At 44.1% G+C, this 27,644-nt stretch overlaps 1 protein-coding gene across 1 annotated transcript; it reads left to right on the top strand.

The window, feature by feature from the left end:
* The first annotated feature begins 2,461 nt into the window (after nucleotides 1-2,461).
* SLC36A2 (solute carrier family 36 member 2) lies at nucleotides 2,462-27,644 on the top strand. The gene is made up of 10 exons (XM_055325358.1): nucleotides 2,462-2,694; nucleotides 5,604-5,694; nucleotides 6,235-6,323; nucleotides 6,850-6,945; nucleotides 10,766-10,850; nucleotides 13,971-14,189; nucleotides 15,897-15,995; nucleotides 21,139-21,305; nucleotides 23,126-23,295; nucleotides 26,206-27,644. The coding sequence occupies exons 1-10, from the start codon at nucleotides 2,531-2,533 to the stop codon at nucleotides 26,475-26,477; spliced, it is 1,452 nt and encodes a 483-aa protein (XP_055181333.1). The 5' UTR covers nucleotides 2,462-2,530; the 3' UTR covers nucleotides 26,478-27,644.

Raw genomic sequence — 27,644 nt, 5'->3', positions numbered from 1 at the left:
AACCGCCTGGGGAACTTGGTCAAAATGCAAAGGCCCAGAGTCTCCCTACTTCAATGAGTCGGAGTCTCTCTGTGCCTTATTACCTCCGCAGATGATCCTGATACACGCCAGCTTTCAAAACGGCCGTCAAAGAATGAAAGAGACAGGGCCCTCTGTTTGCTCTAAAGGGTCATAAAAGATTATTATCATTATTTAAAGCCCATTTGTTCCGCCCATTAGGGCGATGCCAGGTGAGTGGGCTGTCCTCACACGGCGGCACGTGCCCCAACCCAAGGGAGGTTGGGCCTGCGGCCCGGCAGCCTGCGGGGATGAGAAGCACGCACCCACCCCAGGGTCCTCCGTGCCTCAGAAGCCCCCAGAAACTAGCATCCATTTCCAGAGTTGGAGGAGAGAGGAGCAGCACCTTTCCCAGGGTCACAGAGCTACGGTGCCGGGCCAGTGTTACAGGGCTCGCTTTGGAGGCCCCACCTGGGAGAAGGCCTCTTGCCTGCGCACACGGGGTGCAACAAGTGGGGTGTCTGCCGGCGGCGCTCGGCCAGGTTCCTTGAAGCTGAGGATGGCTGGCGAGGGCCCCAGCACATTCCCGTATTCCAGCGGCTCCTTCCCCAAAAGTCCGAAGATTAACTCAGGCTTCTCACAAGCTGAAAAGGAAAAGAGGAACTAGCCCCATATCTCGACATCTCGAGCTCCTTGACAATCTCCTTCATCCATCTTGTTGCCTAAGCGGGAGCAAAGATCTGCTGGTGGGATGAAAGCTGAGATTAGAATCAAATTACTGAGGCTCAGGGCGGCGAAGGAGCAGACCCAAGGATGAAGCCTGCCGCCCCACAGACCAGGAATGCTGCCACGTAAGGCTGCCAGGCGAGTGAGCGGAGGCCGTTTCTCAAACCACAGCAAGTGTCTCAGTTAATTCAGGGCAAGAAACTTGAAGGGTGGGGCCGGGATTCAAACCAAGAGGTCAGTGTGGTGGCCAAAAAGCCACAGGTTTCAGAGACAGATAGTTCTGGCTTTGATAGACTTGGGGCTCTGGCGACGATTAGCTGTGACCTCGGGCAAGCTATTCTATACCTCCCTAAGCCTCAGTTTCCACATCTGTAAAAACAGAAGGACAATGCTACCCAGAGAAGTGACCAGGCTTTTTGGAACCTGAAACTTATACCACTTGGGTGGGCTTGGAGGGGTGGGTGCCGGTAAGGGGTGGAGAGGGCCTCTTTAAGAACAGGAATACAAAATTACACGTTCAAAATTGCATATGGGATCTTGGAAGGGGTCCCATGTAAGGGAGGGGCCGGACAAATCTGTCTCGGGTGCTACCAGTTAGCTGAGAGATCACTGGAGTAAAGCTCTTGGCATATGAGATGATGGTATGGGGAGCGGTATGACTTGAGAAAAATGCTATAATTTTGAGGAAGGAGGAAGTCTTGGCCCATTCATCTGTCACTGAAGCAGAGATAATGACAGAGGATGGAACACCAGAGAAACCCCCGCAAGGCCTTCTTTAGCTACAGTTTGTCCTGAATGTCATGTACAACCTTAGGCAAATCACGTGCTTTCCTGGTGTCAGTGTCCTACCCACTGAAATGTGGCTGGTGGGGGGGGGGGGGTTGCACGATCTCTGCCCTTTTTCCAAAAAAACCCTCACTGCTTTCTCCTGGAGCTTCACAAAAGCTAAGAAGCAGCTACAGGTGCGTGAGTGCTTGCTCCTTTTTACCCTCAACTTTTCCCAGGGAAGGGGATCTCCCAGAAGGATGCCTTACAGTAGGTGTTAGCCAATGAGAAGTGGAACCCCTGACTCGGGATGAACAAGGAGATGGGGTATGTAGGTATTCTCTTGCAGACAGAAACAGGGTATTAGTAGGGTGCCTGGGGGTTCAATTGGTTAAGCATCTGCCTTCAGCTCAGGTCATGATCCCAGGGTCTTGGGATCAAGTCCTGCATCTGGCTCCCTGCTTAGTGGGGAGCCTGCTTCTCCCTCTCCCTTTGCCCCTTCCCGCTGCTTTTTCTCCCTCTCTCTCAAATAAATAAATAAAATCTTAAAAAAAAAAAAAAGAAATAGGATATTAGTTTAAAAACCTGCCAAGGTGGGCCCTGGTCCCTACTCTATCACTTTCTGGCTATGTGATCTTGGGCAGGTCCTTTTAGTTCAGAGTCTGATTTCTTCATTATTTAATTTACAGAATTAAATGAAAAATACAGGTAAAGCACTCAGGAGAATATCTATCTCTTAGTGAAGTGCTTCATACATGTTAGTTATGAATATGATGGGTATTGGAGTCACTGCTATTAGGTGAGATGGATGACTTCTCTCCCAAATTCCTTCCCGCCTCTTCTCCAGCTTCTCTTGCACTGGGCTTCTTCGGGCAGGAGGAGTGTACTCCGGGGGAGGTAGGCGGGGCCTCATTCCAGCTCCACCAGAGCCTGCTGAGGCACAAGCTGCTGAGCTGGGGTTTGTACCTGTCGGACACCTTCCTGCGTGCCTCCTTCCAGAACAGACCTCCTCAGCATCCACAGTGCTCTCTCAGAAGCAGTCATGCCTGTGACAAAGAGTGGCAGGGGTCACCAGGGTGCTGTTGACCTCAAACTGGACCTCACATCCTCGCCCAAAAGTGCCAAGAAGCTGCAGAGCAAGGACTCCAGTTTCTGGGATGGACACCCTTCCGAGTCACCAGGCTTAGAGAAGACCAAGGGCATAACGTGAGTGCTTTTTTCTGCCACCCCTATTTCTGCCTCTGGGCCTACAAGCTTGCCCTGACAAAAAACCCTGGGGTGGCTCTGTCTGACCCCCAATCCATTATGCTGTTGGGAAAAACAAGGTAAAAAAAAGTGTAGTCAGAGACTGAGTCAAGGTGAGAGCTTATAAGGGCTGGAGCAGGGGCTCAGAAAGCCCCAGGATTTCATGGCCCCACACTCAACACATGCAGATGGGGACACTAAGGCACAGTCACTCAGGCCACGCACTGGGTCATTGGCAGGATGGGCACTAGAATCCAGTGCTGGCTCTAAGCCAGTTTTGTTCTGGTCAATCCTGATCATTGGCAGAGTCTCAACTTCTCCAAGGAGGTGGGATCTGAACTTAAGACCACAGTGGCTTCCTTGACAACCAGACAAGGACTCCTCTCTGCCTCCTTCTTACAGTGACCCTGGCCTCTACTTTGACCCATACTTCAATTGTGAGGATATCCAAAGCAAAGAATGTGGAAGACTTTCTTCCACCTCCCTGGGGTGTAATTAGGGGTAGGGAAGACTTGCAAACCATGACAAAAAAGGGGTTTAGATGGGGGAGGCAAGCTACAGGGCTCAGCAACCTCCACCTCCAGCACTCAAGCAGAGTGACCGGTTCACTTAGGAAATGTGGGTGGGGTGGCCTGCTGGAGAGTGCTGCTGCTTTAAGAGAATGTTGACAACACTGATAAAGTAGAGAGCACCTGCGTTCAACTAGTCATTCTGCACTTTCCTCCCCTAGCCCCAGAGTACCCCATGTGCAGTATAGGGGTAAATGGGTGGCAGTGTGAATTTAAAGAGGCTGCCTGTGGGAATGACATCTGAGGGGAGGGGGTGGACAGCAAGGAGGGAGAAGTTATGGGCAGGCAAAGCCCCTTTCCATTGTCAGCACAGTGATTGGCACTCGACGGGGTTTGGTTGCCCTCAGGTGCTAGTCCGGGGGCTGTGAATTCCTGACACTGCGAGTGAACTTTCCAGGCCTTGGGCCATCCACTGCTGCATTGTGCTGTTTCTCAATCTGAGGCTTTGAGGAAACCAACTAGCTCTGGTGTCCTAAACTGACACATGGCTTGGTGGCAATTTCAAGAATCAAAGAAACAAAGTGTGAGAGAACCCAGAGGGGTTTGGAGGGAAAGAGAATCAAGTCAGGCAATGGAACTCAGATCAGTTCACCTAGGTTCAAATGCCCACTTAGCTGCTAGCCAGCTTGAGCAAGTGACAGAACTTTTCTGTGCCCCACTTTCTCCTCTGCGATATAACATTTCATTCCACCCAGGATGGCTGCAAAGGTGATTTGCATATAAAGCCCCTCGCAAAACCAGCACCCTTAAAAGCTGGCCACTGTGAATACCATGAAGGTCCAAGGTCACCAAAGGAGTTAGGGTTCAAACATGAGTCTCCTGCCTCCCAGCTCACCACACTAAGTTTTTCAGTTGGCTACATGGCCCAAAGTTAAATTCTGATTTCTTAAGTCCTTTGGTTAGAAATTTCTAAAGTGACCTGTTGACCCTTCCCTTGTTGCAAAACAAGCCTATTATTGGAGGGCCGTAGGGCACAAGTGCTCAGTCAGCGATGTTGACACCCACTGGGAGAGAGAAGGGCACGCGATTCTCCGCCCACTTTCTCCCTCAATTGTTCTCTTTAACCCATAACAAATCAATGGGCAGATCCTCAGAAAGCTAGAGGAGCTAGGGATTAACATAAAGATAAGGGTGGTTGGGGCAATCCTTTCAAAATATCATTCCTCCCAACATTTACAGAGACTCAGCAAAGTAGATGTGTTGCCCAAGATGACACAGCTAGCTAAGTAGTGGCCTTGGGATTTAATCCCTAGTTCATCCAACCTCAGAGACCAGGTTCCTTCCAGAATACCTCTGGTGCCCTTCACAGTCAGTGTCCTCGCTAAAAGTCTCTCCCAAGTAATTTCCAATGTTTCTCAAGTTGTGATTATAGATCCAACACTCACACTGGTTGAATCTGATCCAGGTACCAAGAGGTATAGTAATAGGTGGTTCTGTAACTCATCAGCATGGAGAGTACCTCCCTGAAACTATTTATCCCTGAAGGTACCCATCTGTCTTAAGGGGTCTAAGTTTTTGTTTTTGCTTTTCTTGGGGCAGGGAGGAGACATGCCTTTCCCCAGCTTGAGGTCCTGACCTGATAGGCAAAAAAATTCCTCTGAAGCCCAATCCCCAAATGACCCTGTCTCCACAGATCCCATTTGAGGTCCTGAATCATGTGACATACTTAATTGAGAAGGTACTATGATTTCTCTTCGCTGATGGTCTCCATCCCTCTTCTCTGAGTTCAGTCCTGTCTCAGCTACTGGTTCAATGACCTTGGGCTGTCCCCTTTCTCCACTTCCATTTCCTTGGTTAGAAAATGGAACTTTTCCCTCTATGCATCTCTCTGGGCCTGTTTCCAGGAGGTGGTCCAGTAGAAGTGGGGTGAAGAACAGGGACTCTGAAGTGGTTCTGGGTTCACATCCTGATTCCACATTATATCTTTGGACAAGTCATAAAAAAATCTCTATGCCTCAGTTTGCTCATCAGCAAAATAAAGGCAATAACCTACTTCCTAGTCTTGACAAGAGAATTAAATAAGACAATACGGGTAAAATACTTAGTATGGTATCTATTATATACTAAATATTAGAATGGCTATGTTGAATGTTAGCTGCTAAAACCAGGACAGTTTTGGCAAATGGGATGGTTGACCCCCTACAGGAGATCCAGAGGTGCCAATCAAGGCCACAGGGACTGAGTGATGGCCAGGGGCCCAGCTATCCAGCTGTGCTCAGGTGTCAGCATGCTGTGAGCAAATGCCTGTTGGACCTCCTCACCTTCACACACCTACCCTCATGTCTCTTTTCTCTCCTTCAGAGCATTCCAGACCTTGGTTCACCTGGTGAAAGGCAACATGGGCACAGGGATCCTGGGATTACCCCTGGCAGTGAAGAATGCAGGCATCCTGGTAAGAGGGGCTGCTGCAGGTGAGGCCTGCATGACTGCGTTGTAGCAGAGAGTGGGAGGACAGTCTCTAAGAGTTTATAATGGCTTGCAATAAGCACTCTTTGTGGGAAGCACCTTGGTCCACACTTGGAGTCTAGACATCTAGGATCTGAGTTCTGGCTCTGCTGCAGACTTTGAGTGGCCCTGGTGAATCATTTGTCCCTTCGTTGGCGCTCTGTTTTCTCCCCTGTAGAATGCAGGGGTTGGACTATAATGAGTTTTCCAGTTGTGCCCTATGAAGCACTAGTTCTCAGGGACACCTCAGAGGCCACTAAGGGTCACAACTCCTATTGTAATTGCTTTATGTACTTTATTGAAGTACTACTTGAGACTGTATTTGAAAGAATAGTTGTTGCTGCTAAAAAAGGACTCACAAAGCAGTTTGTTAGAAAGTTCCTTGAGTGCCAAATGGTATCTGTACTAGCAAATCTCTCCTTGCATTGTTCTTCATAAATCCATTCTCTTTTCTCTTCCCATTTCCCCTGGCTCCTCCTTACCTCAGATGGGCCCACTCAGTTTGCTAGCAATGGGCTTCACCGCCTGCCACTGTATGCACATCCTGGTCAGGTGTGCCCAGCACTTCTGCCACAGGTGAGGAAAACTGTTCTCATGTCGGTTCCTTTGATACTCAGTTCTCAAGGATATCCCAGGAACATCCTACATATCACAAGAGTTTCCCTCTTTCTTCCAACAAGTATCCAAAAAGCATTTGGGACAGAGACCTAAGGTGAGGCTCTGGGACTTTAGGTAATCTGAATCAGGCCACTGTGATTATCTGCTTGGCTCATTTGTAAATTGGGCATAAACAATCCATGCCTAACCCTGCCTTGGAGAATTGTGATGAGACTCCATTGGGATCATGGATATGAAAACTACTGAACCCATGCAAGGTGTGTTTTATTAACCTTGTTATATAGTAGTCACCCCCACTTGACAGGTAAGGAAAACAAGCAACCCAGGAAATACTGCCAGGTGTCTAAGTCTAGAACTTGGGTCTCTGCCCTAGTGGTCTTTCTACTCCAGCTGGGTCCTGCCTGCTATGTGTCTCCTGACTTTTTAGTACATGATCTTAGGTTAAATCCTGTCTTGGTAACTATATATGCACCTTCTCCTACAGGCTTAACAAGCCCTTCATGGACTATGGCGATACGGTGAAGCATGGACTGGAAGCCAGTCCCAGCGCCTGGCTCCAGAACCATGCCCACTGGGGAAGGTAACTTGTTCTTGCTTTCCCTGAAGTAGACTAAGGTACAAGAGGAGGAGATGAGGCTGTCAGGGATGCCTTCTTCCCTGGAAAGCTGGCTCATATGGCACAAAATGTTGGACTTTATGCATGGAAAGGGGTTCATTGGCAACGTTCCTGATCCAGCCCCCCTCCTTGTATACCTCCAGTGACAGTGTGTTCATTCCTTTGTTTGGCAGCTTTAATAATCTTCACTTATTTATTAAACTATATTTATCCAGTTATCCTATATACCAGGCCCTGGAGATACTGTGGAGAGCAATGCGAATGAGCTTTCCTTTCACAGAACCCATAATCCAGTAAGAAAGACAAGCAGTACACAGTTTAAGAAAGTCACTTAATAACCACTAGGATAAATATGATGAAGAAATACTAGCTGCTACTGAGCAGGTAAGGAGATGTGTGTGGGCTCATGGGGGCTTCCTAGGATGGAACAGTTGAGATGAGCCCTGAAGAGAGGAATTCTTTTTTTTTTTTTTTTAACAATTTTTAAGATTTTATTTACCCATTCATGAGAGACACAGAGAGAGAGAGAGTCAGAGACACAGGCAGAGGGAGAAGCAGGCTCCATGTAGGGAGCCCGACGTGGGACTCGATCCCTGGTCTCCAGGATCATACCTTGGGCTGAAGGTGAAGCTAAACCGCTGAGCCACTTGGGCTGCCCTTCTTTTTTTTTTTTTTTTAAGATTTTATTTATTTATTCATGAGAGACACACAGAGAGAGGCAGAGACATAGACAGAGAGAGAAGCAGGCTCCATGCAGGGAGCCCTATCCCGGGACTCCAGGTTCATGCCCTGGGCTGAAGGCAGGTGCTCAACTGCTGAGCCACCCAGGCATCCCTGAAGGAATGGAATTCTTAAGGATGAGGAATTACCCAGGGGAAAGTGGGCAGGAGCCTGGAAAACTACATTTTAGACCCTCCTAAGGGTTTTTGTTCTTTACAACAACTAGAAAGCCACTGGAGGGTTTTAATCAGGCAAGTGATCCTATTTGCATCATTTAAAGATCTCTCTAGTTTCTGTGAGGAGAATACATTGTAAGTGAGCAATCATCAATTAAGTCAGACCCATGAAGAGGCCAGTGACAACTGCCAGGCAGGTGGCAGTGACAGCTGGGACCAAACTGGGTAACAGTGGGGATGGAGAAAAATGAATTTGGTTATCCCAAATCCCAGATCCTGGGACTGTGGGGAAAAAGGAAAGTCAAGGTTGACTGAGATTTCTGATGGCTACTGCTTTGGACAAGTTGGGTTTGAGGTTCAAGTGGAGATGCCAAGTGGCCAGTGATATGTATAGGTTTAAACCTATTGTCATCATACAGGAGATACAGAACTGAAGTCATCAACCACAAAGCCAGGGGGCAGAAGAGGTCCCTTAGGAAGAGAGTTGTTGTGGGTTGTTTTTGTGTGTGTGTGTGTGTGTGTGTGTGTGTGTGTGTGTTTTAAGATTTTATTTATTTATTCATGAGACAGAGAGGGGCAGAGACATAGGCAGAGGGAGAAGCAGGCTCCATGCCTGATATGGGACTCAATCCCAGGACCCCAGGATCATGACCTGAGCCAAAGGCAGATACTCAACCACTGAGCCACCCAGGTTCCCCAGGGAGAGAGTTTATAGTGAGAAAAAAAGAGTAAAAAAGACTGAGATATTAAGGACCTTTTGCTGAGCTGCAGCTCCTGCCTTTTGCTTTCAGGAAAGACACAGAACAAGTCAATCCCTTCCATCCTCTGGTACTTGAGATTATATCTGCTCTTTTTTCTTTGTTTTCAGGCCTGTGCCCACCCCCTCTCCTTACTCTTTTCTGAGTACCATCTAGATCAAAGTCTTTCTTGAACTGTGATACTCAACCATTACAGCCCTGCTGTGTGCCCTCTTACATAATATAGTCTGCAGAAAACCATTGGCTCTGGCACCTCCCTTGGCCCAAAGCTCATTCACATACTGAATCAATAGATTCAGCCTCTGAGTAGACAAGGAAGGCTTTGGGATGATAACCAGAATGTTCCTAATGTGTGACCCAAAAGGAGATTTTGCCTGTCACTTACCCCTCAAATCGTTGTAGTCATCGTTGAACATGTAAAGCAGCTTTTCCTGCTCTTTTTAGAGACCTTGCTCCTCTAATCATTTCCTCTTCTATAACTTCAACTTTTTTTTTTATCTGTGGGCTCTTCCTCTCAACATTTAAATGCATTCACGTATCTCCATCTTAAGAATAGTAAAATAAACTCATAAAGCTTCCTGGACCTTATACCATCCTCTAGCCACCGTCTTAGCTCCTATTCAGCAGCTGCTTATTCAGCAGATATTTACTGAATTTTGCAGTGTCAGGACATGTTGAGGCAATGGCTCTACAACGATGGACAGAATGGGCATCATCAAGACTGGTGCTCACCCTTAGCTCTGTGAGAGAACAGCACATCCTCTGCCTTGACTTCCATACATCTGATTCCATACACCTCTTCCATGGGTCACCTGCCTTTTCTGTCCTCATACTTTTGTTGAAGTTCTTTCCACCAATCTCCTAAAAGACCTCCTTATTACACCTTCTTTGCCCTAGAGAATCTCTCAACAGTGTGGGTACAATTGACTATTCTCTTTTTCAGACACTTTCTCTCCTTGGCTTCTATTAAACACCTCCCCACCCCTAGTTTCCCACCTACCTCTCTGGCCAGTCGTTTGTTTTCACTTCAGGCTCCTTTGTTCCTATCTTCCCTTTAAATATTGGTGTTCTCCAGGGTTTGGCACACCACCTTCTCTTCTTCTCCCTCTACAGGCTCCCTAACACTGACCTGTCTTCTCAAGACTTTATCCATTACTGACAAATCAGCAGTTCCAGACCCTCATATAGTTGCCACCTGAATGTCTCCTGTAAGAGCCCCTGGCTCAACGATTCACATACTGAATGTGTCACTTCTTCTCCTTCCCCTAAAATCTGTTCCTTCCAGTGCACTTCATTGTCCCAGCCAAAGCCTATCAGTAACCTTCGATCATTTCCTTTCCCTTTCCCCTAGATGTAAGTGATCACCAGATTCTGTAACTTCTAGCTCCCCAGTACCTCGTACAATGCTTTAATGCTCTCCTCCTAATGGCCAGGCTGCTGGACACCTCTGTGAATAAAGAAGCTCCTATGCAGTCTACCCCATGCTGAGGCTGGCCCCCTCCAGTGGATTCCCCGCAGCCAGAGAAATCTGCCCAATCCCTCGGCTGAGATGCTTTCCTCACTCCTCCCTCTCCATCTCCTCCTCCTTGTCTTTTAAAAAATTTCTGTCTCTCTTCCCCTTCCCAAGGGACTCCCCCTCAGATATTAGTTTTTCTATGAAGGCTATCTACTCTATAATTAGGGTAAAATATTCTTTTCACCATGGCCCTTACTGCCATATTCTTTTTTGATCACTAACCTATAAACCACTCAAGAAGGGACCATGTATTCTTTTTGTTTCCTCAGAACCTAATACGGTGTCTGGCACGTGGTAGAAAAAAATTGTCATGTTAATGATAGCTAATAAAAGCGGTGTGCCTACTTCCTTATATCAATTAGTATCAATTATGAGTAATGCTGTAGAGCCAGGTGTGGGGAGTTCCTAACCATGAAGAATTTTGCCACTTGCTGAGCTGGGAGTTGAGAAACATTTTTTTTTTAAAAGAACTATTGTCACTTGATTTATTGCCCTATTGCTGATTCCAATAGCAGAAGGGAAGGTGCTGGAACTAGGTCATGAGCCCCTGGGGACAGAAATAGAAATGACAAACCAACTCTTCTTTTATAACTCATTTTCTTTCTCTCTTCCAGGCGTATCGTGAGCTTCTTCCTTATAGTCACCCAGCTGGGCTTCTGCTGTGTGTACATTGTGTTTCTGGCTGATAATTTAAAACAGGTAGAGTCTTCTAGAGAAAGTGGAAGTGGAAAGGACATGGAAAAGGAGGGTTCTCTCTTAGTTGTTCAGCAAATGTGGCTTCTTCTTTTGGGCTCCTACTGTCCTCATCAATACAACAAAGGAAGTTAAACTAGATGTTACGAAAGAATCCAGACTTCCCCAATTCACTTACTGTTCTACAGTGGTTACTTTTCCAGTATCTTGGACCTCTTCTCAAAGCCATTCTCTAAAACCTAGCTGGAAGAAACCTTGGATTTTTGTTAGTTGTCCTGCCTTGGACCTTAATCATTATTAACTCTCCTAAGACTGATGCAGCTCTTTTTGGATGATACCTAATCTTCCTTAGACCATCCTTATCTACCTTTAGCTGCTTAACCTCTGGTTTAACAGTTGGTGTCTCCAGGAAATTGTTTTGATCTAGCCCAGAAGTTATCTTGTAGCAGTTTAAGTAAAATATTATGTGTAATAACAAAGGACATCCTTAGTCTTAAAAAAGAAATTATTCTTTAGGCTCTTTTTTTTTTGCTTATAATACCACAGAAATTTAGAGATATAAAGAAATTAGAAAGAAGGAATAAATAGCAAGCATTCAGAGTTAGCATCTATTCTGGGTCAGGAACAGGGAGTATTATGTATGCTTTCCCCCATTTAATTCCTTCCATGGCCTTATCAAAGTAGGTACTGTGGTTATTCCCATTTTGCAGATGAAAAAACTGAAGCTATAAACTCTATTATGTATAGATAGACAATTGCAGAGCCAACATTAAAAATCCCAGGCTTTTGACATCAGAGCTCAATTTTTTTTTTAAGATTTTATTTATTCATGAGAGAACACAGGGAGAGAGAGGCAGAGACATAGGCAGAGGATGAGGCAGGCTCCATGCAGGGAGCCCAATGTGGGACTCAGTCCCGGGTCTCCAGGATCACACCCTGAGCCAAAGGCAGATGCTTAACTGCTGAACCACCCAGGCGTCCCCAGAGCTCAAATTCTTGAGCACTATGCTATATTGCTTTTAAAAATGAAACAAAATTGGGGTGCCTGGGTAGCTCAGTTGGGTAAACATTGGACTCAATCTCAGCTCATGTCTTGAGCTCAGGGTTGTGAGTTCAAGCCCCATGTTGGGCTCCATGAAGCCTACTTAAAAAAATAAGGAAGAAAGAAAGGAAGAAAATTATTATTAATCCAACCATTCATAGTTATTGTTTTTTTTTTTTTTTTTGATTTTTGATAGTCACACAGAGAGAGAGAGAGAGAGGCAGAGACACAGGCAGAGGAAGAAGCAGGCTCCATGCACCGGGAGCCTGATGTGGGATTCGATCCCAGGTCTCCAGGATCGCGCCCTGGGCCAAAAGCAGGCGCCAAACTGCTGCACCACCCAGGGATCCCCATAGTTATTGTTTTAAGTTAGCATTACCTGATTAGCATTTTGTAATGTCCTTACCGTTTTTTGTCCTTACATTTTTTTTAAAAGATTTTATTTATTTATTCATAGAAACACAGAGAGAGAATGAGAGGCAGAGGCACAGGCTGAGGGAGATGCAGGCTCCATGCAGGGAACCCAACGTGGGACTCGATCCAGGGTCTCCAGGATCACACCCTGGGCTGCAGGCGGCTCTAAACCGCTGCGCCACCGGGGCTGCCCTGTCCTTACATTTTTTAATATGATTTTTACTAGTTTCATAATATTCCATCACACAGATTGGCTAGGATGTAGTCTTCTATCATTGGATGTTTTATTTGTTTCCCTTTGTTTTTCTACTGTAATCTGTGGAAGTCTTTGTATACCCCTTATTTCTTTGGCATCTATTCCTTAAAGTAAAATTATTGGGTCAAAGAGTTTGATTGCTTGAAGGCTCTTAAAACGTGTCACCAGATTGGAAATCAATCTGCTATCAGCAGAATATTATAATCTGTCTAGAGACAAGGCAAACATTCTCTCGAAGAGTTTGCAGGCTAAGTAGGATGTGTCCTAAAACAAAAAAGTTAGCTATCAGTATATTTTGGTGCTGGGTCAGGACACCACTAACAACACTCTGAAGGCGGGGCTGCCTCATAATGAACTTAAGGAACAAAAATGTGCGGGGGCAGAAAGGATCACTGGAGTAAGGGAAGGCTGCCTTGCAGAGGTGCATCTGAGCTAGATGTTGGAGGACAGGTTTGAGGAGAAGAGGGGTGGGCAGCCAACAAGGGAGGAGTGAACACCTGGAGGCAGGAATGTAGGGGACTGGCTCAGGAGAGGCAATAAAATTGGTTGGAGGAGAAGGTGTGGACTTTGGGAGAGGATAAGCCTTCAGGATTGAATGAGCCCAGGTTGAGGGCCATGAATGCCTGCTAATGTTTCAGGTATTTTTCCTGTTGAAAGGAATTAGAAGTCAAGGAGTCAGGAAAAAAATAAGACTTAATTGTTCGTTTAAGTAACTGTGGTGTGTTCTTAAGGGAAAAGGAGATTTCAAAACAAGAGCAATTTACATATGCTGTAAAATAAAAAGGATGAGCATAATATATGTAACTTGTGATACGGTATAGAAAATGTATAGATGAAAAATAGAAGAAAAAAATAAAATGCATAGATGAATATATTCTAGGACATGACCCTGGCTACTAATGGGTACTGAGATTATCATTGCTTTCACATCTTCTTGCCTAATTCTAGTTTCTAATTGTTCTGCAGTGGATTGTATTTCTTATGCAATAAGACTGTATCCATTAAGTCAGGCTTAGTCAGGGTAATACCATCCTTCTTCTCTCCCACCCTCCCTGACTTTGCCAGGGGTATTTGTACTGTGTGCGGGTGCGGGTGTTTCTTGTCTGTCACAATGATTGGGGGATGCAAATAGCTATTATTGGGTGGGATCCAGGAATGCCAATATGTCTTGCAGTGAATGGTCCAGTCTTCATAAGGAATAACTCACTCAAATACCAGAATTAGTCCAATTAAGAAATAGTAAGTGATGGGTTTTTGGTTATAAGCAAAAGAAACACCCTAACTCATTATGAGGCCCTACCATGTGAGTCATGCCTTTTGTGAGGAAGTTTGATTATGGGTCAGGCACTAAGTTAATCGTGTGGCTAGTAGATTTATTGAATCTTCCCCCTTGCTTTTCCTATTCCTTCCTCAGGTAGTGGAAGCAGTTAATGGCACAACGAACAACTGCCATTATAATGAGACAGTGATTCTGACGCCCACCATGGACTCGAGACTCTACATGCTCTCCTTCCTGCCCTTCCTGGTGCTGCTGGTCCTTATCAGGAACCTCAGGGTCTTGACCATCTTCTCCATGTTGGCCAACATCAGCATGCTGGTCAGCTTGATCATCATCACCCAGTATATTGCCCAGGTGAGTACACATACACACACCTGATTCCTCCACTGGGCAGAGCTTTTTATCAATAACAGACTGATTCCTACCTAGGGTCAGCTCTGAGGGTAGGTGTGTACCTCACTCTTCTACCTTGTACCATTGTACCATTATTTCCACAAAGATGTCTCTGTTATTCTTCTGGATAGCTCCTCTTTTATACTGCTTCTCCAATCCTTGTCAAATTCTAGCCTTTGAAAAAAATTATGCTTTGCAATTCCTGCAATGATTGGATAGCAGCAAAAGGCAAATGAAAAGCAGGAGCTCGTACTAAAGCTGAAACTTACCAAATTACCTATAGCCCTATATCCTCTAGGCTACAATTCCAGGTGTCCAAAATTACCCATAGGAACTCAAGAGAAGAAAAATAGTATTTAGTCACAGAGACAGCCTCAGAAGGCTACAGGCCTTCTATCACAATGCAGATTACAATACCTTTGAGGTTGAGTTGCGAATATTGATTTTCCCTCAATTTCCTACTTTTCTACTCTTTCTAATATTTATTTGCTGGACAAAACTACATAGAGATTTTTTTTAAATTTTTTATTTATTTACTCATAATAGACACAGAGAGAGAGAGGCAGAGACATAGGCAGAGGGAGAAGCAGGCTCCATGTGGGAAGCCCGATGCAGGACTCAATCCTGGGACTCCAGGATCACACCCTGAGCCAAAGGCAGACACTTAACCACTGAGCCACCCAGGCATCCCAAGGCTACATAGAAATTTAAACCTAGAAACCCCCTGGCATATGTCACACACCTTTCAGATGTTCTTCACTTTCAGAAATCACAAGAAAAAAATTATCTTGTCCATGGAATTTAGTAAAAATAACAAATCAGTCAAATTTTTTAAGGATAATTATAAATAGGTATTATATTCCTCAAGACAATATTGAGAAATTCTCCAAAATTGAATTTCCCAATAAGATAACTACCTTCAATTTACTTATAGACCATTCCTAAGGTTGCCTATTTGGAGAAATGTCTATAATTACTGTCTTATTCAGGTCACAGGGTACATAACATATTTATTCCACACTCTTTCTTTCCTTTCAGTTTATAGCTCATTGAAGAAGAAAAGGGGACTTTCATATCTAACTAATTACTTTGGATTCCTGAGACTATCACTAACTATAGTCACAACAGTTTCTGTCACCCATAACCACTGGTACATTCCAAGTGTCTGTGGGACTTGAAGCTAGTACAACCTGTGGTGCATAAGATTTTCTTTTGGAGGGTTCTAGTAAACCATACTCCTTCCCCATGAGGTACTGACCCTTCAGTTCTTTGACAGTACTTCAGTGTTTCTGTCCTCTGGCCCTATGGTATGGTGCATGTTAAAATCAACTTTGGTGGGACACCTGGGTGGCTCAGCAGCTGAGCATCTGTCTTCAGCTCAGGTCATGATCCCAGGGTCCAGGGTTAGAGTCCCGCATCGGGCTTTCCACAGGGAGCCTGCTTCTCCCTCTGCCTTTGTCCCTACCTCTCTCTGTGTGTCTCTCATGAAAAAGTAAATAAATATTTAAAAATAAAATAAAATTAAGATTGATGCCTACTTCCTTTTGAAGTTTTTGGAATTTCTGACATTCCTTTTTAATGTAGGTCTGCTCTCAGAATACTCCCCTCTTAAATGAACCAAAACATGCTTTGAGAATAAAGGTCTTACTACATTTCTCTCTCCTGTAGGGAATTCCAGACCCCAGCCGGTTGCCCCTGGTAGCAAGTTGGAAGACCTATCCTCTCTTCTTTGGAACAGCCATTTTTTCATTTGAAAGCATTGGTGTGGTAAGGTTTGAATTTGGGTAGACATTCTCCTGTGCTCTGGGTGGCCCTCTGAACTGGAGCAGGGAACTCTGGGTTTCTGAGTCTCTATGTGCACACAGGAGAAAGTAATATCTTGTCCCAATTCATCTATTAAACATTTATCTTCATACCAAGATGTGTTTCTTAATCTTTTAAAATCAAGGCAAATGGAGGAACACAATTTACAGGATTTAATGAAACAAAAAGAGTCTTAAGCTGGGAAGTACTATATATTTACAATGGATTATTACATAGTTTGTGTTTCCACACTTGAGGAAGGGTAGTGCTATGTATGTGATTTTTGTTTACTTTTAGTTTGCATACAATACAATTCACTTTGCGGGGTATGTGTACATTTCTGTAAGTTTTGGAAATGCAGAGAGTCACAGATGGACCACAATCAGGACACAGAACAACTCCCCCATCACAAAAAACTCCCTCATACTGTCCCATTGTAGTCAGCTCCTCACTTCCCACTAGCCCCTGGCAACCACCTTCTGTTCTCCATCTCCTGTTGTTCTATCTTTTCCACAATGTCTATATACCTGGGATCATGCAGTACGTAAGCTTTTGAGACTGCACGTTAAGGTCATCTGTGTTGTTGCATGCATCAGCAGCTCCTTGCTTTCTATTGTTGAGTATCCTCTGTAGGGACAACACCAGGATTTGTTGATTAGTTTCACCACTGAAGAACAGTTATTTCTAGTTTTTGACGATTATGAATAATACTGCTATAAGCAAGCATTTGTGTACAGGTTTTTATGTGAACAGAAGTTTTAATTTCTCTAGAAAAGTCTGTTAGTCATATATTAATGTATGTTTAACTTTATAACAGACTGCCAAACAGGTTTTCATAATGGCTGTACCACTTTGCATTCCCACCAGAATAGATGAACATTCCAGGTGCTAGTTCTTCTATGTACTGTCAGCATTTTTTAATTCTGTCATTCTAATAGGGACATAGTAGTATTTGATTGGTAATTTTGAGCATCATTTTGTAGGCTTGTCATCTGTATATATTCTTTGATGAAGTGTCTGTTCCAATCTTCTGCAAACTTCTAAAAAACTGAGCTGTTAAGTTTTAAGAATTCTTTATATTATTTTTTTAAGAATTCTTTATATTATTAAAATGCAAGTTCTTTATTGGATATATAATTGCAAATATTTTTTGTAGTCTGTAGCTTGTCTTTTCCTTCTCTTAACCATGCCTTTCAAAGAGCAAAAGGCTTAAATTTGATGAAGTCCAATATGTCAACATTTTTATTTTTATGGATTCTGCTTTTATTTATTTTATTTCTTTTTAAGATTTTATTTATTTATTCATGAGAGAAAGAGAGACAGAGACACAGGCAGAGGGAGAAGCAGGCTCCATGCAGGGAGCCCAATGTGGGACTCCATCCTGGGACCCCAGGATCACACCCTGGGCTTAAGGCAGATGCTAAACCGCTGAGTCACCCAGGCTGCCCTGGATTCTGCTTTTAGTTCTTTATCTAAAAACACTCTGCCTAACCAAAGTTCACAAAGATTTTCTCCTATATTTCTTCTAAATATTTTATAGTTTTCATTGTCCATTTAGATCTATGATCTGTTCTGAGTTAATTTTTGACAAAGGTATTTGTATGTTGGAGTTCATTTTTTTAAATAGGATGCCCAATTGTTCCAGCATCATGTGTTGAAAAGACTATCCATTCTCCATTGAATTGTTTTTGCATCTGTGCAAAAACCTTAACAGTGTTGTCTTTCAATCCATCAACATAGAATGTCTTTCCATTTATTTGGGTCTTCTTTAATTTCTTTGAACAATGCTTTGATGCTTCACATCACTCCCACACATGCACAACTTAGAACAAAGCCTAGGACTTCACCACAGATTTAGGGGATCACTTTCTCCAACCTCCTCTTAAGCATATTTTCCTGAACACTCACCAGATTCTAATGGCTTCTTTTTCTGGTTCTCTGGCTAGAAAGCCAAAGTTTTAGCCTCCTATGGTGCTGTGCATTTCCTGTGACTGAGTCTGACTGGGATTAAGCACTGAGAGAAAAGAGAGGGAAAAACTAAAATAAAAATAATGAATGAATGAACAGTGATTCTTTCTAGGCCCTGCTTCCTGGACATGCTACCTGTGCAGTCACATAGGGTAGGGACCTGTCTTTGGAAGAATCCCACACATGGTTTAATGCTCTGTGTTTATCATCGTGAAATTCTTAATTTTTGAACAAGAAACCCTGCATGCTCATTTTGCAATGGACCCTGCAAATTATGTACCAGAGCTGATTTGTCCTCACATTCTTTGAAGTCCCAAAGCCCCCTTTCCTAGTTCTTTTGCTCAAAGAGAAAAATTTGTATCAGATTTTTAGGTACCTGTGTGAACACCATAGTCACTGATACACTAGATTGCTGTTTTGTGACTGGGACTTGCCTTGGGAGTGTGATTGTGAGAGTAAAAAAGGAAACAAACAAACAAAAATAGGGATCTCCTCCATACTGTCTGTCCCACAGGGGTCTCTGTTCCACGTCCTCTAGCCAGAAAGAGGATTTCTCTTGGACGGTTTTCTTTCTCCATCCCCTGCATAGAATTCTAGGATTTGAGGTCCTCTTGAGTCTAAATTGGGAGATACAGTAAGAAAAAAAATCAAGAAACCCAGTACCATAAAGGTAATTTGTACTGGTTTTGATCAATCCACGTGCTATTATATACTTTGCAGGTCCATGGATAGTTGTTTTATGTATTCTTTCCAGAGATTTTAATTTTAATCAGTAAGAGAGCTATGGTGGAATGTGTCTACAACATCTTAATGGAAGTGGAAGCACAGTATATTTAGGATTTTGGACAGATACCAAAAAGAAAGCAGTGTGCAGTGGTTGAGCAAATGACTTTGGAAGCAGAATATGCTGGAATCTACTTTGGCCATGAACTCTAATTCCCCAACTAAATGATAGTAGTAATTGTTCAATAAGTATTAGTAATACACCTACTACGTGCTAATGATGATGACTTTCAGAGTTCACATCAGCTCTAGAAATCTTTTAGCCCAGTCTCTAACTTTACAGAAGAGCCTAAGCCTTGAAGAGGAAAGGGACTTGAGCCAGATCACCAGCTGGGAACAGCTACAGCTGTAGCTAAAGCCAAGTGCCCCTTACTCCCAGTCCAGGGACCTTTGCACTTTATGTAAATGGCTGTTTATCAATTTGATTATAGGAGGAGAGAAGGAGAGAGCCAGCTACTGAGAAAAAAGATAATTTTTTAGCCTGTAGAAATTATGCAGTGAAAATGTATTGCAGGGTGGGAAAGCTCAGGTTGGGTCATTCAGGCTCCACATAATCCCTCAGACATTTTTCTGAGCACTGGCTTCTACTAGGAACCTGCCCCTAATCTGAAAGAAAGTGGAAAGGCACTATGATGACCTTGACATGGCATTCCCCTCAAGCATTTTCCATTTGCATGGGGTTGAGATGCATATAGGACAAAAAAAGGAGTTAACAGTACAAGGGAGTAAACACTAAGGTCCTACTGAATAACAAATATATCCAATGCTGGAGGGATATAGTCAAGATTGGGTAGAAGTAAGTGAATTTTGGAGGACAGCCCCAGTCTGCAACTTCAGTCTGCCACTTTCATCTTTGTGTAACTTGGGGCAATTTACTCTGTCTTGAGTCTTGTTTTCCTCATCTATAAAATAAGAATTATACAAACACGATCTTCATAGAGATGTATGTAGTCTTCACAGTATTAAAAAATAAGAACAGTTAGCATTTACTAAACCCTTACTGTATGCCATTATGTTGCTCATATAAATCTCAAAAAAATTCCAGTGGATAAGTTTTCAGATAAAGAAACCGAGACACAGATTAGCCTAATGATGCATGTAAAGTATGCTTTAGCCTATGGCCTGATCAATGAGAAGGAGAAGGTGGAGGTGGGCTGTTAGCTGATAGAAGCCTAAGGAAGAATTTATGGGAGGAGAGCCCAGCAGATTGGTTCCAAAGACAGAAGTGAACTTGGGATGCCCAGCAGGCTCCAGATAGGCTGTTTCAACTTGGATTCTCTCAGAGCCAGGTATGCATCTGGAGAAGAAGGATCCCAAGAACATGGTGTATAGGGAATGTCCTGCTGAGGAACCAGGAACCTCCAGTCCCAGCTCTGCCACAGCCCACTGTGTGTAACCTGTGTCGCAGCCTTCCCATCTGAACAGACAGCAGCGAATGCACTAGAATTGGAAGTCTCAAACTCCAAAGCCTTTAGAAGGCAATGTGGTTGAAGAGGCCAGGTATACGTCCACATGAGGGGGAGAGGTGGGCCTGGTGAATGGGGCAATAATATTGTGCCCAAAGGCATTCACCTTCAATTGTCTAAAAGGCTGTGCTGGCCAAACAAAATGCATCTGCTAGCCAGATCAGGCTGCCCCAGAGGCTGAGCTCCTTGGTCTGCACAACCAAAAAAGGGCCCTTCCAGCTCCAAATGGTCCAGGGCTCATCTTGTGACTCCAGGCCTTCTTTCCTTTCTTTTCTCATTTATTGTGGTAAAACATATCTAACATAAAATTTACCATCTTAACCATTTTCAAAAGTGTACACACCAGTGACATTAAGAACATTTATTTTATCATGAAAGCATCATCACCACCCATCTCCAGAACTCTTTTTGTCTTGCAAAACTGAAACCCTATAACCATTGAACAAAATGGTCATTTCCCCCTCCGTTAGTCCCTGGAATCCACCATGCTACTTTTTGACTCTCTAAATTTGACTGCTTCAGGTACCAGTGTAAATGGAATTATGTACCATGTATCATTTTGTGACTGGCTTATTTCACTCAGCATAATGACCTCAAGGTTCATCCATGTTATGACATATGTCAGAATTTCCTTCTTTTTTAAGGCTGAATAATATCTATTGTATGTATATGCCATCCTTGTTTATCCATTTATCCATCAATGGACAGGGTTGCTTCCACCTTTTGGCTATTGTAAATGATGCTATATGCTATGAACATAGCTGTACAAATACCTATTCAAGTCTCTGCTTCCAGTTCTTTTGGGATATACTCAGAAGTCACATGCCTTTCTTCTTTTGTTCATGTTCCTCTTTCCCCTTCTCTCTTTTTACACTATGATCCTTCTGTAGGTTCTGCCCCTGGAAAACAAGATGAAGGACGCCCGCCGCTTCCCAGCTATCCTGTCTTTGGGAATGTCTATCATCACTGCCCTGTACATTGGCATCGGGTCTCTGGGCTACCTGCGGTTTGGAAATGACATCAAGGCCAGCATAACCCTTAACCTACCCAACTGCTGGTAAACTTCACGGCCCTCAGATGGTGGGCACTCAGGGTCAGGTGGAAATGTGTGGGTGACTGCTGCCTCCCTTCCACTGATGGCAAAATAGGGTCTAAAGGGCCCCCACAGTGAATGAGAAGCAGGGCTATCATAGGAACCCTGGGCTCTGGTATCTCTGTCCAAGGAGCTCCTTCTTCAATAGCCTCCCATGTTGAGTGAGGCTTTGATAGCTTAGTATAAAGGAGGACATGATTTAGGAAGAGAGAGAAGAAGTGACAGTCCTTGCTCACCTAAGGAGAGAAGGGAGGGGTCCTCAGGGAGAACAAACAGCAGAGAGAGGAGTTGGTGGGTGGCAACACTCATCTCCAACTACATTTCCTAAGGCCTGTGCTACCACCGAGCCTTGCTTGCTCTAACCAAGAATGCACATCCTCTAAGTTAGAATAGCTAGGATGAAAAAGTAGTAAAACAGGAACCAATTTGGGAAGACCACTGTAAAAATTTTATATTTAAATGAACCCAATTCATGAAACTCAGACTTCAACAGTACCATATTTATTTTTTTTAAAGATTTTATTTGAGAGAGAGATTGAGCACAAGCAGGGGGAGCAACAGAGGGAAAGGGAGAAGCAGAATCACTACTGAGCAGGGATCTTGACACAGGGCTCAATATCAGGACCCTGGGATCATGACCTGAGCCGAAGGCAGACACTCAACCCATTGAGCCACCCCAGTGCCCCAACAGTACCATATTCATTTATTTGTTTATTTTTTTAAAGATTTTATTTATTTATTCATGAGAGACAGAGAGAGAGAGAGAGAGAGGCAGAGACAGGCAGAGGGGGAAGCAGGCTCCATGCAGGGAGCCCCATGCGGGACTCGATCCCAGGTCTCCAGGATCATGGCCTGGGCCGAAGGCAGCGCTAAACTACACTGAGCCACCCGGGCTGCCCAGTACCATATTAAATAGACACATGAGCCTGTATTGCATTGTGCAGCACTGTCTCTCACATTGAGACATGTCATTAATTACAGGATGCTATCTTTTTAAGGGTCACTTGGAGCTTCATTTGCTTAAATGGGGCTCCTTTCCCAAGGTGACAAATATCATTTATCAAGCATTTACTGCATGGCAATTCTGTGCAGACACCAGTCTAGGCACATAGGGGCATGGAAGGTGCTGACCAAGTAAGCTATGATCTTGAATTTCACTACCTTCCCCAGCTCATGATCTAGTGAGAATGAGGGAGGGTTAGTTTATATACACAAATAGAACAGAACAAGGAGCCCTCCAGAGCAGCAGAGAGGCTTTGGGGACTTTGGTAAACTGCCTCTTCCCCCAAAGATTCGGGACTCTGCAGTTCTCTCAACCTATAAGAAGCATGTGTTGATGGCCTGTTATGTGCCAAGAGCTTTGGGGCAATCCAGAGAATCGCTAAGGACTGACATTAGATCACAAAGGACTACCGTGTTTATACCCAGGTTTTTTGGTCTTCACCTGGGCAAGGTAGCTGGCCTTGAGCCTCTAGTTCCTAAAATCTAAAATTGACCATCAAGTGATAATGGTTTATGAAGGTATTCCATAGAAGCATGCTCAAGGTTCTTTTTATTTAGAGATGACCCCCCTGTTGTCACTTGAACCTGTGATACTTCCCTCTGTTTTCACCACATGCTCTGCCATGACTCCCTCTTGACTCTGGCAAGTCCCCTGCCCATCATTTTCAGACAAGGAAACTGGAGCCCAAGGGACTATCCCAAGGTCAGGGGTTAATGTTCCGAGGAGGCCAGGTATCTGAGCATGGTGGCCTTAGGGAACATTTCTCTGGTTTGTCCTGCAGGCTGTACCAGTCGGTCAAGCTCTTGTATGTCGTTGGTATCCTGTGCACCTATGCTCTGCAGTTCTTCGTCCCTGCAGAAATCATCATCCCCTTTGCCACCTCCCAGGTGTCAAAGCGCTGGGCGCTGCCTCTGGACTTGTCTATACGCCTCGCCATGGTCTGCCTGACGTGTGAGTACAACAAGGCAGAGCAAAATGTTGCTCTTTTCCTGAGGGCTGTCAGGAATCCACCAGATGGTGAGGGATAGTCATGATAACCAGCACTGATTAAGTGCTAATTGTATTTCAAGGACCATATTAAAGCATTACAAGGAGTAACTCATGTAAGCCCAGGGACACCTAATTCTTCTCCATGTACCTAATTAGACAGAGTCACAGGTGTCCAGCCTGAGGGAGTGACACAGCTGGTTGAACAATAATCATAATGTTAAGAACTGATATTTATTAAATACCTGCTGTGTACCAGCCACTGTACTCTTTTTTGGCCATATTTCAAAGTATTTTATTCAGCCCTACAGGGACTCTCATGAGGTAGGACTATGATAAACTTTACAAGTGAGAAAACTGAAGCAGGGAGCGATAATTGGCTAGGAAGCGCCAGAGCTTGGATCTGAACCCACATCATCAGCACCCTTCAACTCCAAGACAGAGGTCAGTGGCCAGTGAGTCCAATCTGACAGAAGAGGTGTTTTTTTGAGCCTCAGAATGTTGTATAAATTTGTGCCAACATTTAAAATGTCCAAGATCTCACATACAAATCCAGATTTCTGATGTTTTGGGAGAGAGACAATTAAAATGGTTTGGCAAGCCTAGGATCACATTCCCCAGTGGCAGCAGTGAGCTGGACTTGCCCCTTGGGCTTCAGCTGGCCCCGATCACAGCCTCTCAGTACTCCTTATGCCTCAAGCCCACTGATCCAGGTACCCTGCAAGTGTTTTAGAAGGGTTGAAGGAGATGCTAGTGATTCCTGTACAGAGTGTTGTGTTCCCCAGCTATCCCTAAGGCTCCTTTTAATTGATTCTAAGACTTCTCCTTGGGGCGATTCTTGCTTCTTGCTGTACTAGACCAACCCATGCAATGCAATGGACACCAGTTTTCTTTCTTTGAAATGATTTGTTTGTCCCAATTTACCCCAGGAAGCAGTGACACTGCCATTCGGAACCTTAGAGACTCCAGCGAGATAAGAAATTTGTCCTAAGTATGAAGATAATTCCTGAAGCCTATGGCTTCTGCATGCTTTGCCCCAATCCACACAAATGAGGAATAAATTGAAGTAACAGTAAAGATACCTTTTCTGGGTGCTTTACATCAAGTAACTCAGTTATCCCAGGACATAAATGAGTTTAAAACTTGAACACCATTTGCAGTGTGAACCATAATACCGTTATGGACACATAGCATTTATCCCCATTTTGCAGAAGAGGAAACAAGCAGAGCAAGAGGTAGGGACAGAACCATTTATCCCCATTTTGCAGAGGAGGAAACAAGCTGAGCAAGAGGTAGGGACAGAACCACGGCCACACAGGGAAACCAGAATACTGCCTCCCAGCCCTGTTTTGGTTCTGATATACCACACACCTCCTCCACAGGAGGCCCGGGGGAGACTTTTGGGCTTTCTTGGTGAAAATCTTCCAAAAAGTCAAATAAAAAATGTAGAAGCCCAGGCCTGTAAAACATCCCACTGAAAAATACCTAATTTCAAAATCTTTAGCTTCTGGTGTTTGTTGTTTTCTGACATGTATGTAAAACCTGACAAAGACATTCTCTTAATGAGACCCTGTGATCTTGTTCCAACTGAACACCCCCTTTCTCCTATAAATAATTTCATATTCTAATTATTTGCAAGTAAGAGGTGTGTGTAGTCATGTTAGTTGTTAAAATGTTAGCTCTATAAAGGCATTTTTAAAAAATTGTTGTATCTTTTGTACATTGATATGTCCCAAGCAGATGGGACAGTTCCCAGCACTGTTATGTTATTTTTTTTTTTTTATTTATTTATGATAGTCACAGAGAGAGAGAGAGAGAGGCAGAGACATAGACAGAGGGAGAAGCAGGCTCCATGCACCGGGAGCCCGACGTGGGATTCGATCCCGGGTCTCCAGGATCGCGCCCTGGGCCAAAGGCAGGCGCTAAACCACTGCGCCATCCAGGGATCCCTGTTATGTTATTTATTAAGAGTTTGATCACTGTTTTATTTAAGATGATTTTATTTATTTGAAAGAAAGAGAGAGAGCAGTTGATGATTAGAGGGAGAGGGACAAGGAGACTCTGTGCTGAGCAGGGAGGCCAACACAGTGCTTGATCCCACAATCCTGAGACCACAATCTAAGCCAAAACCAACAGTTGGATGCTCAACTGACTGAGCCACCCAGGTGTCCCTTAATCATTGTTGAATAATATGGGGATTTGAAGTACACCTCAGTGGCATAAAAATTATGTTAAGCTAAAAGCATTTAAACAAACAGCAGCCACAGGGAGGGAAAAAATAAATGCTTATCTGAACTTCATTTGCTGAATCAAGCAGGAACTTCTGACAAGTTCAACCACCATAAATCCCCTCTGGAAGGTTTTCTGCCAGAAAGGAGACTAACCATCATCACAGACTGAGTAATTCCCTAAATAAATGATCTGAACCTTGCATAACTTCTACTTGTTCTTACATAGATGCTCTTTCTGCCCCCTTCTTTCCCCTTATGAAATGAGCAAGTGAACCTCTTATCTTTGGCTGTTCTGTGTTGCCTGAAGTAAACTCTGTCTTTTGTCCTGTTAATTTTGTCCATTGTCAGTAAATCCCCAGCTCCTACCAACGCCCCCCCCCCCCAATCATTGAACCTCAAAGGAAAGATTTCTCTTTCCAACATTATGAATGCATTTTTTGGAAAAATTATTAGGACACACACCAAATTTTTAATTCATAATGTCTAGTGAATGTGTTTGGAGTATTACAGGACTTTTGATGTTTTCCTTATGTAACTAAATGTGAGAAACAACTAGTTTGTTTTAAGAAACGGATTCTAAAGCCAAACTTGAAAACCTTGACTAAGTGCTGAAGATCCATGTATCCTGTATCATCTCCTGCAGGCACCTTGGCCATCCTCATCCCCCGCCTAGACCTGGTCCTCTCCCTGGTGGGCTCCGTGAGCAGCAGCGCCCTGGCCCTCATCATCCCACCCCTCCTGGAGATCACCACCTACTACTCAGAGGGCATGAGCCCCCTCACCATTGCCAAGGACCTCCTGATCAGCATCCTGGGCTTTGTGGGCTTTGTCGTGGGGACGTACCAGGCCCTGGACGAGCTGATCTTCTCAGGACACCCCCTCACTTCTTCCAACTCCACCATTTTTGTTCAATGATAATGGCACTACTCCTTACCCACCAGCACCTGACTTCTACTGATATGGGTATCTTTTGTATGTATTATCTTTATTTTGCTGCTTTACCTTTCCTCCGGGCCAAGTTATGGTGAAACAATCAAGGACTCACCAGCTACAGGGTCTAGATGGTAATTTAAAATTTTTTGCTTATTACTTTTCTTTCCATCTCTTGCTTTCCATTAAGTTTAGAGCCTCCCATGGAAGGCTCTTGATTCCATCCAACTTCTTGGCAATTCACAAGGTGGATTTTGTACCTTGAGTGATGCTCTGCAAGAAGCAGCCACCAGGGGGAAACCAAGTGACACCAACTGGCAAAAAGATGTGCAGCTGGCTAAGGCTGACCCTGATCTGGTAAACAAAGGGTTTCCCCTTTTCCAGAGCAAAGACTAGAGGGCCTAACCTATAATCCAATAAAGTATACACAACTCCTATGACAAAAATGGGTAGGACAAAGAGGTCCAATGTGAACTGCAACTCTCAGAAAGGAGCCATCATCGTATTTAAGTCCAGGGCAATAAACTTTCTAAACCACTGGATAAAGTTCTGGCTCAGTTTGAAGATCCCAACAGTAGATAGGAGGCATGGAAGTAGATCTGTCAGTGGCAGGGGGAGGGAGGTGGACAATACTATTATGGTATTTGATGTTATTTACCTCTTAATTCTTGGAACAAGCATCCTACCTACTGTGTGTCAAGCATAGGTCAAGGTTCTCCTAGTAGGTTGCAAGAATGCCAAAGATTCCTCTTGACAATGTGACTTTGCAGTTCCTCTTATCAAGAGGTGAAATATATGTCTCTACCCCTTGAATCTGGTCTTGGCCTCATGTCTTATTTGGGCCAACGGGACATTAGTAAATGTGATATAAGCAAAGGTTTGGTGATAGCTTGTGCATCAGGACTTTCATTGCTCACTGTGCTATGGAGCCACAACCACCCAGTGAAGAAGCCTGAGCTAGCCGACTGGAGGATGAGAGGCCGTGCGAGCAGAAGTGAATCATCTCAGTTGAAGCCATTCCTCAGATCAACCAGCCTGCCAACTTCAAGACACATGAGGGAAGACTCCTAGACTACACCCAGCCCCATTCAGGCTGATCCAGATCATAGAATTGCCCAGATGATCCACAAAATTGTGAGAAATGATAAATGT

Source organism: Nyctereutes procyonoides, unplaced genomic scaffold (genome assembly GCF_905146905.1).
Source record: "Nyctereutes procyonoides isolate TBG_1078 unplaced genomic scaffold, NYPRO_anot_genome, whole genome shotgun sequence".
Lineage (NCBI taxonomy): Eukaryota > Metazoa > Chordata > Mammalia > Carnivora > Canidae > Nyctereutes > Nyctereutes procyonoides.
Note: the sequence above shows the minus strand (reverse complement) of the source record. Positions and strands in the feature narration are given on the sequence as shown.